At 35.8% G+C, this 16,130-nt stretch overlaps 1 protein-coding gene across 1 annotated transcript in view; it reads right to left on the minus strand.

The window, feature by feature from the left end:
* The window catches only part of HNRNPLL (heterogeneous nuclear ribonucleoprotein L like), a 37,542-nt gene that overhangs the window by 18,201 nt on the left and 3,211 nt on the right, over positions 1-16,130 (minus strand). The window contains exons 2-4 of the mRNA XM_082642816.1: positions 7,818-7,936; positions 2,623-2,860; positions 1,105-1,185 (exon numbers count right to left, since the gene is read on the minus strand). Coding sequence (XP_082498942.1) covers positions 1,105-1,185; positions 2,623-2,860; positions 7,818-7,936 — 438 coding nt within the window. The remainder of the gene's footprint in view (positions 1-1,104; positions 1,186-2,622; positions 2,861-7,817; positions 7,937-16,130) is intronic.

Consider the following 16,130-nt stretch of genomic DNA (forward strand, 5'->3'; position numbering starts at 1 on the left):
GAATCAATATAATACAAAAGAAATACTTGAATTTTACATATTTCTGAGAAGGCTGAGTTTATAATCTTTATCTTTCATTTTACTAGTTTTTAAAAATTATTTAAGTTTCTAATTGTTAAAAAATAAAAAAATCAAACCACAAAATTAGTAGGAAAAAAAAAGCAAAAACAACTTGCCAGAGTAAGCACCATTAAGAGTTTGCTGTAGGGCTTCCCTGGTGGCGCAGTGGTTAAGAACCCGCCTGTCCGTGCAGGGGACACTGGTTCCAGCCCTGGTCCGGGAAGATCCCACATGCCGCGGAGCAACTAAGCCCATGAACCACAACTACTGAGCCTGAACTCTAGAGCCTGTGCTCCACGACAAGAGAAGCCACCGCAATGAGAAGCCCGTGCACCACAACGAAGAGTAGCCCCCCACTCGCCGCAACTAGAGAAAGCCCGTGTGCAGTAACGAAAACCCGATGCAGCCAAAAATAAATAAAATAAATTTTTAAAAAATTAAAAAATAAGCGTTTGCTGTATATCCCAACCTTTTTCTATGCATACACATGTACACATAAGTTAGGTTTTTTTAAAAATTATTATTGTTTAATGGGATTGTACTATATGTACTATTTTGCAACTTGCTCTTTTTACTCAATGTATAACAAATTTAACATAGGGAAGCAGGTCTTACATAAACCATGACCATTTAAAAGATTCAATGAAGAAAGGCAAGAAATGGTCTATTAACTCCAACGTTTTGATACTTCCAAGCTGCCTATTTTAAAGAGAGATTCAGAAAAATCCATTTGGGAAAAATTTCAAAAAGGTACAAGTGAACATATTATCAAACAGTGTTATTTTTTCCTCATTAAAAAGGCAAAGCATGCTGTAAGATGAAACAATGGACTATTTTATGGTAGCAAGTTATTTTATCAATAATAGTAAAATTCTCTGTGGGTACTGCAGTTTCATTCTTTAAATCGAAGACAAATAGATATAGGGGACAGTGGGGAGAATAAACACCACTTGTCTAGAAATGATTAAACAGGAAAAAATAAGATCTATATTACACAGTATTCATACACATCAATAAAAAATTTACAAATAAAGGATATTCAACCATTGCTTGTATCCCATTTCTCTTGAATATAACAATACGTTGCACTTTTCCAACAGGATTGCATACAGTATATAAAACATCCTATGAAGTAAAGAAAACAAGACTTCATCACATTTTATACTTAGAAAAATAATAAAGCTATACTCTTGTTTTACTAAAAAAAAAAATTGTCAAGATGTCATTTCTGTTAAGTATTAAACTTTTAAAAACTGCTACACTTTAATAAATCTAAAGTTATTTCTTCACCTACACAATATACCCACATTAGAGAACTTCCAATGAAACATCTGAAAAGCATTGTTACTTATTTTTAATCTCCTAAATGAATCCTCAATTTTTATTTTCTTAACAGGTACCTAAAAGAATCTCTGACAATACACAATTAATAAACCAAAGCTGTAATCACTTTGTTTTTTTCCAACGTGACTCTGAAATGTTTAATACTATAATCACCTAAATTAAAATAATAAATATTTATTAAAGAGTGGTAGTAGAACAACTCAGTATTTATTTTCAAGGACAATGGCTATAGATAAAAGACCCAGGGAAGATCATTTATATTGAGTTAAATTTCACCAAACAAGATGCCTGAATCATCTAAGAGAGAACCCTAAATACCCACTTAGGAACAATTCTTCAACTTTCAAAATTCTGAGTACTTACAATTACACAGCCACACCATTAGGTACTAAGGATACAGTAAACAAATCGGAGTACTTGTTATATTCTTTCTCCCAAAACACCAAATATTGTAAATACATTAATACTGTTTATTAATAAGTCTATACATATTACAAAAGTAAATAGATACATAATGTCTAACTAAATTTAAACAGTGTCTTTCTTATGCTTTAAGTTTATGTCCAAATATCATATACCCTAGAAATCATACTAAATGAAGCTCTTCTTATTGTGATATTTTATTCATTACAAAAATCCAGTGTCCTTATCACTAGTTTATTATTAAACAGCATGTGATTATCATGAAGTAGAAAACTGAACTGGTTCAAGGACATGAATCCTTTAAAATTTTAATATCACTTTTCTAAAGAGTGAAGAAGGGAATTTTTAGGTAAATCAGAGAAGTTTTTAACAAGCTATCTCTAAACAGCTTATAATGATAAATGTATCTTACTGTACTATGGAATTCTGTCACTACCTAGTAGATGCTCTTAATACATGTGATGGCATATTAGAGAGAGATTTCTTGGATCATTTCCACCAAGTCCGTCTAACGCTTTATTAACAGAAAGAGAGTTAACACTGATGTTAATTAAAAAATTTAATGTACTTATTTAATTATGACAACCGTGCTTCTGACCTTTTTATAGCTTCAGTGCTCACCATGTCTTTGTTCATTAAACTTGATAGTCAAAATTAAAATTAATTTTAATAATTCTTTTTTAAAAATCCACTATTTTCAAATATCTATATGGCAGTGAAGAAAACTACAGATTAGTCACTCAAGACAAATTCCAAAATCACTTTTAATTTAGTTTGTCTTACTAAAATACATACCACCGTAATTGGATAAAGAGGATTCTGAATTGATAGCAGAAGAACTTTGTTGCCTCCTGATGGATCATCAGTATTTCCTGGCCGAGTGATCCTTTTGCTTGTAGAATAGTTGAAAAAAGCCTGCTGACCAGCTATGTACACAGGTTCATCTGCAGCAAACGTCACACATTCTTTGGCACTATCTATGTTCTCAAATTCCACTAGAGCCTGTCGTTTAAATGGCATCATCATCACATAGCTGAAAGGGAGATTGGGAAAGAATAATATAGCAAGTTCAATTAACATTATTTTTCTCAATCAAGTAAAAGCAGACTTTAATAAAAATGTCTCAAATCATACAGATTAGTAGTCTTCACTACCTGTATCCAATATTAGTCAACTCTTAAATTATCCAAATAAATTGTGGTATACCAGGTAGATGGTACATATTTGAAACCTCCTCCTCCTGTGATTGAAAGCTTTTAACTACCTCATGCCCTCCTCAAGCACAATTCTGTTACCAGTTGTTAATAATGCCATCCAGTTTATTTCTCAGGCTGCCACTTCCAAGCAACATTAGAAAATACCTAGATACAGAAATCAGCAGAGAAACAAGATCCTACTGTGTAGCACAGGGAACTATATTCAACATACTGTGAAAAACCATAATGGAAAAGAATATGAAAAAGAATATATATGTATAACTGAGCCACTTTGCTGAACAGCAGAAATTAACACAACACTATAAAGCAACTATACCTCAATAAAAAAAATTTTTTTAAAGAAATCAACAGAGATAAAACTCAAGAGAACGTTAGCAGATGGGTGTCCTCGACAACAGAAACTACCACCTCTATTGAATTTTGCAAAAAAGTAAGCGCCACACTAAGAAATGACTACACTTCCATTTGTCTTACTAAAAACAGAGAACCAAAAGACAAAAAGAAGCAACTACAAACAGACCAAATTTCATAAAATAATCTCCTCTAAAATTCTTTTTTTTTTTTTTTTTTTGCGGTACGCGGGCCTCTCACTGTTGTGGCCTCTCCCGTTGCGGAGCACAGGCTCCGGACGCGCAGGCTCAGCGGCCATGGCTCACGGGCCCAGCCGCTCCACGGCATGTGGGATCTTCTGGGATCTTCCCAGACCGGGTCACAAACCCGTGTCCCCTGCATCGGCAGGCAGACTCTCAACCGCTGCGCCACCAGGGAAGCCCTAAAATTCTTAAATATTTTTAAATATTAAAGAATCCATAAAAAGATATTCACTAGAATACAGTAATCATGGATGCTATGGCCAAGACAATGTAGTATTTACTCTTCATTTTATACTCTTTGGGAAGGGGAATATACTTTAATACATGAAATGAAAAATAAAGAAATGAAGGAAGGGAGGTTAGCAAGAAATCAGAACACATGGATCAGAACAGGGAAACATGTCCTTTATTCACAGGAACAAGGACCTTAAAAGTATTTTAAAATACAATCAATGTGCTTTTTATAATAGCAGAAGGCCAGAGAAATAACATCAGGTCAGGTACTCAGTGACAGCACTGCTTCTCAATCAGGCATCCAGGACCAACCACTAAAACTTCAAAACCTAGCAAGTGTTTCTTAGTAAGAAACAGACCACTTTGTAGCCTGGCAAATTATGTAATTTCTTATGAATTTCAGCTTCCTCATTTATACAACTGGGAGGATTATCATCAAGATTACAGTTCCTGCATACATACTGCTTGCCTTGCCTCAATCATCTTTACATCCTCAGAATCTAGAAACAGAGCCTGGCACATGACAGGTGTTCAATCAATATTTGTTGGTCTATGAGGCTTATTAGCTCTCTCAACCCACATCATTCAAAATTAAAGAATAGAACACAGAAACAATAACGCCTGGGATTAGTTTATAAATGCAAGATATAAATTCCCAGAGAGAAACATTCGTTTTAGAAATGCAACTCCTAGCTGAAGTTCTAAAGTCTTGCATACAAAAAACTAGAAAACCCTGGAATCAGGTCTATGCTAAAGAAATCAAGGAATAATAAATATTCTCCTCTCACAAATATAAGTTGTTTTATAGCTAAATGATATCACCAAGTAAATATGTTAACAATGCCCTTTGGCTCTTTGGAAACAGAAAAATTATAAAGGCCCAAAAATATTTAAATTCTTTATTGGCCTATTAAAATAGACTCACCTGTTTGTAGTATAAAGTGCTGTCAATAACTACTATAAGAAGTAAGCTAGAAGCACAGAGCTAAAAGTTAAACAGGTTACCCAGGAAAAGTGGCATCATATGAAGATAGGGAAGGGAAAATTAGAATGTCACAAAGACATTTTAGAATTCACTTAAAATTGTTTGGCACATAATTTTTTTTTTTTTTTTTTTTTTTTTTTGCGGTACGCGGGCCTCTCACTGTTGTGGCCTCTCCCGTTGCAGAGCACAGGCTCCGGATGCGCAGGCTCAGCAGCCATGGCTCACGGGCCCAGCCGCTCTGCAGCATGTGGGATCCTCCCGGACCGGGGCATGAACCCACGTCCCCTGCATTGGCAGGTGGACTCTCAACCACTGTGCCACCAGGGAGGCCCTGGCACATAATTTAAAAAAAAAATTTTTTTAAAGCATTAGTATGAGAAAGACTGGAAGACCAAAGAGAGAAAAAATAAACAAAAAGTCTAAGGAATATGGTAGGTAGGGCGGGTGCTTTCAACTTATAGCTTAAAACATGTTTACTAATTTTTAAATAAAAACAGGAGGAAGCAAGAGATTTACTACACAAATTAGGTCCCAAAAGTTTTGTTTTAAAATTTAAACTGGTATAGCTAATCACTACCTAGCATCCTCTCCTTTAATGAGAGGGGAGAAGGGAGGAAAAGAGACTCAGTATATATTTCCAAATATTCTTTTGATTAAAGACAAAAAAATAGCAATTTTATTATCCTGACACAACCATTCTCAAGATCTTGTTATAGTTTCTCCTGAACTTCTTTCCTATACATCTAGTTTTTAAGTATCAACTTACTATATATTGAACTTGGTGACTCACCTATTTAAGACGAGCAGTTTCTATATAATTTTTATAATTCCCTCCCCCCCACACCACTAAATAAATCAACAAATTAAAAAATAGGGAAAGGTTCTATAAATGCAACATTTTGAAGCAAAACACCTACTTCTCATAGGAGGCTGTTCAAGGTTCTTTTAGCTTTAGTAGCAGCCACCTCTTATTCAAGATCATTCCACACAACTGAAACTCCTATTATACATATTTATGCCAATTAAGCTCGTAATTATACACTAATTTGTTCCGATTATTTCATGACTTTTCTATCCACATAGCTACCAATCTTGAGGACAGAACGATGTACTATGCAAATTAACTAAATAAAATTCATATATGGAACACATTACCATGGACTAAGTATCGAACAGTATAGAGTCTAAAACTGGGACTTCCCTGGTGGCACGGTGGATAAGACTCCAAGCTCCCAATGCAGGGGGCCCGGGTTCCATCCCTGGTCAGGGAACTAGATCCCACATGTGTGCTGCAACTAAGAGTCCACGAGCTGCAGCTAAGGAGCCTGCCTGCCACAACTAAGACCCAGCAGAACCAAATAAATAAATAAATAAATTTTTAAGTATATAAATAAAATAATAAAAACGGACAGGCCACTCAGAAGTAATTCAAATTACTTACAAACTTAAACAAATAGTTCTATTTCTTTAATCCCCAACATTCAGGTCATGGTCATAATTAACATCAAAATATCAATATAGTTATTATTTCCCTAAAGTTTCCAACCGCATTTGCTCATCAACTTGTTTTCTGACATTGCTTTGGTATTTCTTGGCTCTAAGAAAATAACTTAAAAAACCCTAATATATAAGAACAGAAGAAAGTAATAATTCAGAGATAACCATCTTTTTATAACTCCATGAGAATGCACCACATAGAAGGTCCTTACAGTGACTGGGTTAGACTAGTACCAACATGCAACTCTAAATAAATATAGCCTAAGGAGTCTGCTTCAATACTATGTAACTGTCCAGACAAACTTAACTTCCAATATCCACTCCAAATGACTAAGAAGTGATATAGTTATCTTAGTGATATTTCAAGAAATGGGTTTTAATGCCTGTGTGGATTTCCAATTTGTATCTCCAAGGATCAACAATATGTTAACGGTGGTTTCTGAGGTACATAAGTTAAGGGTAACAAGTTTGTTAAGTCATCCATCTCTCAATGAGGTCACCAAAGAAATTATTTAAAAAGATCCCATGATGGAAGGTAACACAACCCTACTCCTTTGAAGCAATGATTCCTCTGTTGGAACCTCTGATCACTCCCTCCCCATCTATTTATTCACCATCCTTTCAATACTCAAAACTCCACATACATTTTTATAAAATTGAAGCAATCAAGTGATCTCGGCAAATATATTGAAATTTCTCTACTTATATATCATGACTTAGTCTGTGTCTGATGCCTATAACAAAAACCCCAAACGTACTCATCAATGGAAAAAAAAATAATAAACTCTAGATTATCCATACTAAGAGAACAGCCGGGCATATTCCAAAAATAATCTACAAAATGTTTTAGAGTGTCTATTTTTGCAGCAGATTCACTTTTCTAATTATATATTTCATTTAAGTCAATATTCTTAAGTACACACCAGCTGTGGAAAAAGGAGGAGCCTGAGTGAATACAAAACACAAAAGGAAGACAATCTAGGACAAAACACTGACTGCTCATGATCTGCATAAGAACTCACAGCAACACGCACCTAAGCAAATAATGCCTACCCTTAATCTACACACTTTTCATTGCCAATTAATTCTTAAATGGTTCAAAAAAACAAAACAAAACAAAATTAGTATTTAAGTACCACTATTTGAAACTCTGAAGATGAAGGGCATAATTAACTCAATGGTTGAAAAGCAGCGTCTAAGAAGGAATCATGGATTCATTTGAAAATCAGATGAAAGATGCAATAATCAATTTTACACACAACCTGGTTGAGGAGTGAGAGGGGATCATGGATACACAAGAATTCATCCATGCATAATCCCAGAAAGCCTCAGAAGGCTTCAAAGATATACAATCATAGGCAAACAATATATACTACGGTTAAACATCAAGGCTTATAGCAAGCAAGCAAAGTTTGTTCTACCATACTGTTTTCACAATCTGTATGATGTCCCTATTGGCCTTACCATATTGTCCCAAATTTTTCCAGAGCCTCCACAAGGTCTGCTTCCACCACAGATTCACAGAGTCCTCGAACATGGACAACGGGTGAAACAGAAACTTTATGATGACTTCCACCTGCCTCCTAGCAAGATAAAATAATTTCTAGTTAAAAACTTTAAAAGTCAAATAAATTGCTCTTTTACTAAACCCATCTCTGCATTAAAAAGCAAACATTAAAAAAAAATCCCAAACCAAACTGCAATTCATAAGTTAGCGAAAGGACCCGAGTAAAATCACTAATTAAATGTTTGGCATGAAAATTCTGATTTCTTAAAAGGGAGCATTCTCTCTCAATAAGAACTACAGATAAGTTATTTAATAACTCATTTCAACTTCAACTTATATAATATTGTACATCAACTATACTTCAATAAACAAATAACTTATTTCAACTTCAAGAAAATCTCAGAAAAAAAGTCAGCAGATACACAGAGCATGCTACAATTGGAAACATACTTTATATTCATAATTTCACTTCCATAAAAATCAAAATCTCAAGTAGACCAAATGAACAGAAAGTCCCAATTAAAATTTTTTCTTTAATATAAAGATTATATACTTTATTTTTCCTGCAATATAGATTAATATCATCTTTTGTCCTAGTTTAATTGGTTACCTAGTCCCACAATAATTTGAAGTTACTCCGTACACCCGACAACTTAAATTTAGACAAGATACCATCTTTGCTGATGAACAAGGAGTACTCAAAAATACAAGCCTTGGGAAATTTCCTGGCAGTCCAGTGGTTAGGACTTGGTGCTTTCACTGCCAGGGCCTGGGTTCAATCCCTGTTTGGGGAACTAAGATCCCACAAGCCATGTGGCACAGCCAAAACAAACAACAACAACAAAAAAAACAAGCCTTCCTAGGCTTCTGTGAAGTACTGTGCATCTTTGAGTATGCCCAGCAAGAAGTTTTAAAACATATGGTCTTAAACTTTATTTTAAAAGGGACTATGCAGGAGAATTAGCTTGAAAATGAAAACAGCTCTCATTTACTTATTCAAGTTCTATTAAGACAAAGATCTGTATTTACAACTAGCCACTGGGCACCTCTCTTGCATCACTTCAGAAATGACCTCCATAAAAAATGAAGTCTTGCCATTTGTGACATGGTTGGATCTAAAGGGTATTATGCAGAATCTAAAAAACAAAATAAACCAACAAGCAAAACAAAACCAAAACAGACTCACAGATAAAATGAACAAATGGGTGGTTGGGGGGGAGGGATGTGAAACAGGTAAAGGGGATTAAGAGGTACAAACCTGCAGTTACAAAATAAATAAGCCATGGGATGTAATATACAGCATAAGGAATATGGTCAATAATATAATAACTTTGTATGGGACTGATGGTTACTAGACTTATCATGGTGATCATTTCATAATGTATGCAAAGTCAAATCACTATGCAGTACACCTGAAGCTAACATAATATTATATATCAACTATATTCCAATTAAAAAGTAATTTCTAAAAGGAAAGAAATGAATTCCAAGTACAATTCACACATATACCAAAAAAATCTATTAAAGGAAAGGTTTTTTTCTCCTATAAACAGGAAAAAAGGTTTTTTCCTCCTAATCTAAAAACACAAATGTTTTACCATTAAAACTTAAGAATAATTTTAAGAACATTAAATCCCTTTTTGGCTATTTTTATTTATTTATTTATTTATTTGCGGTACGGGGGCCTCTCACTGTTGTGGCCTCTCCCGTTGCGGAGCACAGGCTCCGGACTTGCAGGCTCAGCGGCCATGGCTCACGGGCCCAGCCGCTCCGCAGCATGTAGGATCTTCCCAGACCGGGGCACGAACCTGTGTCCCCTGCATCGGCAGGCGGACTCTCAACCACTGTGCCACCATGGAAGTCCCCCTTTTTGGCTATTTTTAAAGACTCACCAACTTTGCTTTATTATCATAAAGACTGTTAGAAAATACTATAACAGTCTTGTGCCATGCCAATAAAAAAAAGTCAGAGTTTTTAAAAAAGAACTAATTTAAGTATATAAAGTAACCATGAGACTATTCTTACACTCTTGTCAAATCCAACAAATAAATTAAATCCTTTGCAAATACTAATTCAGTCCTTGGAATTTTATTTGAATTGCTTATGCTGAGTCTTTTCTATGGTTAAACAGATATTCATTACATGCCACTAAGTCTGAAATGAATCATTCTGATTGTACCCTTTGTATACCAACACATTAGCAACTTTAACAAATGAGACTGCCTCGGTGAAACTCAACAACCAAATGTACATTATCCTCATTAAGCTCTTAATTACTGGATGACAATAACGCAGGAAGAAAGCTCTAAGTAATACCTAAAAACCTAATTTAGAGAAAACATTTAAAGTATAAATAATAAGTTTTATTCTAAAAATAATTAGACAATAATAAACTACAAGAAATAAGACAGTCATCTCCTTTGGTCCTTAGAAATGAGCTAGCAAAGGTAAAAATGCAAAAGAAAACTATATTGGCCTGGGCTCCTCAAAAAGTAAAAAATAGTGGAAGGAAAATTTCAGACTGAGAGTAAAGACAAGACAACAACCAAATGCAGTATGTGAGCCTTCATTTTACAATTGATAAAAACTGCTATAAAAGACATCTTAGGGAAAATTGGAGAAATTGAATTATAAACAGGATATTACTGAGTTAGCCAAAAAGTTCATTTGGGTTTTTCTTTAAGATTTTTTTTTTTTAATTTATTTATTTTTGGCTGTGTTGGGTCTTCGTTTCTTTGCGAGGGCTTTCTCCAGTTGCGGTGAGCGGGGGCCACTCTTCATCGCGGTGCGCGGGCCTCTCATTTTCGCGGCCTCTCTTCTTGCGGAGCACAGGCTCCAGACGCGCAGGCTCAGTAGTTGTGGCTCACGGGCTTAGTCGCTCCGTGGCATGTGGCATCCTCCCAGACCAGGGCTCAAACCCGTGTCCCCTGCATTGGCAGGCAGACTCCCAACCACTGCGCCACCAGGGAAGCCCCTAAGATGTTTTTGATTGTCTTAGGTACCATTATGATGGCAATGGCTATATGAAAAGAATATCCTTATTCTTAGGAAAACTGTGATATTTAGGGATGAACTGTCATGATGTCTCAACTTACTTTCAAATAGTATAGAGAAAAAAAGTATGTATATAAATATATACACATATAGAGATAAAATTCCAAATGGCAAAATGTTAAAAACTGCTGAATCTAGGTGAAGGGCATATGTAATTAAATATTTTACATAATAAAAAAATTGGGAAATTATTGTATATTTAAGATCTACGAAAAGGTATGAAGAACAATATAAAAATATTCATTAACTCACTACCCAGTTTAATAAATAAAACACTAAGAAGAGGGAGCTGAACACATCTCTACCTACCTCCCTTCCCAACACAGATAACCACTATCTTGAATACAGTGTTAAAAAATGAGTACTTTTAAAACTGGTCTTCTTACAAAGAAATGGATTATAGGATCAATTTTAAAAATCTCTCAAATGATCTGATTTTAATATATTACTACTTAATTATATTTCTTAAATGAAACAGATCAAGATTTAAGTTATTCTTTAAAAGCTGAAAGATGTTAAATGCAATCAATATGGTACTCAGGGGAAGATATGATTATCTCAACCTCAAGGCTGAGAATATATCCCATACCCTCTGTATTTCCCTTATTCCCACTCAATGACTCTGCCTTTCATGAGTTTATCTACCTTGATATTTCTCTATCTTTAAATTATGTCCCCTTTCCTTGAACTTAAAATTTTCTCATCCTTTCTGTAGTTTAAAAAATTAAAAAACCCTAGTGTTGTTTCCAAATATAAAACTGATATATTAAAGGTATCTTTTCAAACTATATTTTCACTACCCTTCTTTTTCCCCACAAATACTAACATGTTTCTTTTTTTAATAAATTTATTTATTTTGAATTTTATTTTATTTATTTTTTTATACAGCAGGTTCTTATTAGTTACACATTTTATACATATTACTGTATATATGTCAATCCCAATCTCCCAATTCATCACAACAATAAATTTATTTATTTTATTTACATTTATTTTTGGCTGTGTTGGGGTCTTCGTTGCTGCGTGCAGGCGAGTGGGGGCCACTCTTCGCTGCAGTGTGCAGGCTTCTCATTGCGGTGGCTTCTCTTGTTGCCGAGCACGGGCTCTAGGTCCACGGGCTTCAGTAGTTGTGGCTTGCAGGCTCTAAAGCACAGGCTCCGTAGTTGTGGCGCACGGGCTTAGTTGCTCCACGGCATGTGGGATCTTCCCGGACCAGGACTCAAACCCGTGTCCCCTGCATTAGCAGGCGGATACTTAACCACTGCGCCACCAGGGAAGCCCCTAACATGTTTCTTAAATCAACATTTTATCTCTACCTATACTATATGGTGGTGATAAGAAATCTGAAATCATCTTCAGAGCTTCTTTTACTACCCTAAAATTACCTCCTGTAAGCATCATACTATGCAGCTGAATCTTAAATTGGTGAATAAGTCAGTATTGTTTACTCCATCCATATATTAATACTTTGACCACGTCTTCTAAAGCTTAAGGAGTTTGTTTTAATCCTTTCTCATACAGAAGCTCAAATTCTTTCCATTTCAAATGTTTAGTTATCTAGGCTCTCTCCTGGTCTATTTATATCTGTTATTTATCAGACTAGAAACAATATTCCAAATAAGTACCCAGCAAATGGAGGCATACCTGCAATTTCCGTATACTTTTTTCCTTTTTAATTACTCAATCCCTTCTTTAAGTAAATGGGTCAACTACAATGAAGACATTATTTGGTCCTCACTGCAAGCTACAGACCAGTTACAAACCCCCAGCCCCTCTTCAAAGGCTACCTCAAAGACAAACTCCAATAACATCCATCTTGAGTGCTAATTTTGATGACTGCAGACTAAAAACCAGGCTTAACTAAAGAGAAGGGAAGCTCAGAATAGAATAGAATATAAATGAAGCTTCCATATGAGAGGAATGAGAAGGGCCCATTAAAACTCTCCATATAGTAAAACTGTAAACTCACAAAGGCAATGCACAATGTCCTCAGGCTTTTTGTTTTCCCAACATCTCCACGCATAACACGTGCTCAACAGCCCCTGAACAGCCTTTTCTGCCCTCCTATAAATATAGGATTAAAAAAGACCAACCTCAAATTCAATAGTTCATCCCCCAAAACCAAACGTGCACAGATCCACTGCAAGTGATTATCAGCCTCTCCTTAATCACCTCCAATGACAGGAAAACACACTACCTTGTGAGACTAATATTTTAGAAAGTTCTTCATAATGTGCATCCAAATCTGTCTGCCTGTAACTTCCTATACAAAATGGCCTCTGAAGTCAGACCAGCGTTTGAATATTTGGACATTTACTGGCTCTGCGATCTTACGCTACGCTACTTACTTAACCTTTCTGAACCTCAGTTTCACTTAAAAAAAAAATAAAACAGGGCTGCCCTGGTGGCGCACTGGTTAAGAATCTGCCTGCCAATGCAGGGAACATGGGTTCAAGCCCTGATCTGGGAAGATCCCACATGCCGCGGAGCAACTAAGCCCGTGCACCACAACTACTGAGCCTGCGCTCTAGAGCCCACGAGCCACAACTACTGAGCCCCTGTGCCACGACTACTGAAGCCCGTGTGCCTACAGCCCATGCTCCACAACAAGAGAAGCCACCACAGTGAGAAGCCCACGCACTGCAATGAAGAGTAGCCCCCACTCGCTGCAACCAGAGAAAGCCCGCACACAGCAATGAAGCCTCAATGCAGCCAAAAATTTTTAAAAATAAATAAAATTTTAAAAATAAATAAATAAAAAATAAAGCAACATCTTCATCACTTAAAATTACAACAAATAGGACAAATATGAAATGTCTAGCACAGTGCTAGATGTTGTTATTAACAGGGTTCGGTAAACATTAATTGCCACCTCCTATCCTTATCTTCATTTCCCTCTGCTACATAACCTTCCTATGATTTGAAATGATTTCTTAAATCACACCTAAGTTTACCCTTCAGGCTAAATGTCCCCCAGAGTCTTCTGTCATTCCTCTTACGATATGATCTTGAGTGCCTCCTCTATTCTGGTAATCATTTTCTGGATACATTAGAATTTATCAAAGTACTACCAAGAAATGAGTACAGATTTCCAGATATTTAAGATTATCCCCCCCTTTTACTTTGGATACTTCACATAGATCAAGGACGAACTAGTTTTAAGGGACAGCTGCAAATAGCTTTTAACTCACACTATACTTAGAGTTAACTAGTACACGGTTTTTCTTTTTTTTGTTTTAATATTTATTTATTTATTCAAGGCTGTACCGGGTCTTAGTTGCAGCATGCGATCTCTGAGTTGCAGCATGAATGTGGGATCTAGTTCCCGGACCAGGGATCGAACCCAGGCCCACTGCACTGGGAGTGCGGAGTCTTACCCACTGGACCACCAGGGAAGTCCCGGTTTTTCTTAAAATTAAACAATCACATCTCTTTACTTGACCTTTTTCTTAATAGAGCAGATCCAAAACACAGGAAACCCTGTAATCTTCCTATCCAAAGTTTTAAGGAACATTTGATCACATAACAAAGATTAAAAATAACTTTGATTCAAATAACTTCTTAAAAAGTAATCTTTATTTTTTTTGCTCATGTGGTAGAAATCCTTTGGTTTTGCCTACCCAAAACTCCTTCCCCCTTCTTGTGGCTGAACACAAAAACAAGCAAACGAACAAACAAAAACTCCTCAACCCCATATTATTCCACTGGTATTCTCAGTCACATGGTCGTAACTCCCCAACTTCAGAGGTAGTCCAGTGACTAGTTGTGGGTAGGGAGATATAAAAAATGGCTGATCAGAGGGGATAGCTATGGACTCTGAGGGAGAGACTGTTCTTCTTTATTTGCTAGCTATAAAAATGTAAGCCTAGCTTTATCACTACATAGAGGAAATAGAGCTGAAACATGGAAAGCGACAGAATCTAGTCCCTATGACATCATCTAAAACCTTCGATCCTGCCATGCCTAAAACTAATGCTACAACTTGGCATTCATAGTTATTCGGGCCAATAAATTCCCTACCCCTGCCCCCTTTTTGTTTTGTTTAAGCTCATCTTGAGTTGGTGCTGTGGCTGCAACTGCAAGCTTTGAAAGTTGTATTCAATTTCATAGAGGGAAAAAATATATTTTCCCTGCTTTATAAAATAAAGCACTAAATGATGTAGAGTCACAGATTTTTAGATATGGAATTTTTTTTTAAATTATATCCCATCACCAAGAACAGCACCTAGCACATGACAGGGCTCAAGTATTATTTTTTTAATGAGCTAAGGATCACAGTGATCATCTAATCCAACCATCTCATGTGATAGGTAGCAAGTTGAGTTCCAAAGAGGTTAAGTCACAAAGCATGTTGGTAGCAGAGCCAAGACACCTGCTCTGGTTGGGCTTAGGGCTCTATTAACAGCGCTTTTCACTATATGTACTAACATGAAGAAACTGTCACTTGTTCAAACCAAAAGATAGTAAAACCTACTACTTTTCATTTACTTCCCAAAACTAAGCCTAAAATTCTCACTCTACTGCAGCAGCTTAGCTAAATAAGACACAGGACATTACCATTACAGAAGCCTCAAGGCTCTGGCACTTAGCTCTGAGGTACACACCACAGTGTAGTTACTATGTTCACTGTCACAGTCTCTAAACTTTTCCTGTGGGAGCTAAGCTAACAAAGTGCCTTCATCCCATCTCCCATTCTGTATTCATCCCAATAAGCCATCATAATAGTCCTACCATCTCTGTAATTCAGATCATTAAAGTTTAACAGTATATCTTAAATTCAAACTAGACTCTCTATATAATGCATATTCCTTTGTTTGGAAATCCTAGGATCCATATTTTTTATCTTGGCGTTTTGCCATCTTACAAGTCTATTTATTAAAAGTTGAGAAACTTAAATTTTCACCTCATCAGCAATCACTTTAACAATCTCTGATTTGCCTGTTTAGTCACTAGCAGAATAGAGTAAAAGAAAAACTTTAAAATCTCTAAAATGCATTAGTACTCCATAAATTTTTATTGATACCAATCTCTATAAAAGCAGACTTTTTTTGTAAGTAAACTCCCAATTCAGTTCCTCAATCGGTTTTGCCAAGTGAAGTGCTAATATTCATAAGTCAAGCTGCTCTCATAAAAGTTAGCAGATACAGAAATTTACTATTAATATGATCTTGAAGTTCATGCCTGTTAAATTTAAGAACACAATTTACTCCACAAGA

Source organism: Mesoplodon mirus, assembly GCF_964341445.2.
Source record: "Mesoplodon mirus genome assembly, chromosome: 14".
In the NCBI taxonomy this organism is placed as follows: domain Eukaryota; kingdom Metazoa; phylum Chordata; class Mammalia; order Artiodactyla; family Ziphiidae; genus Mesoplodon; species Mesoplodon mirus.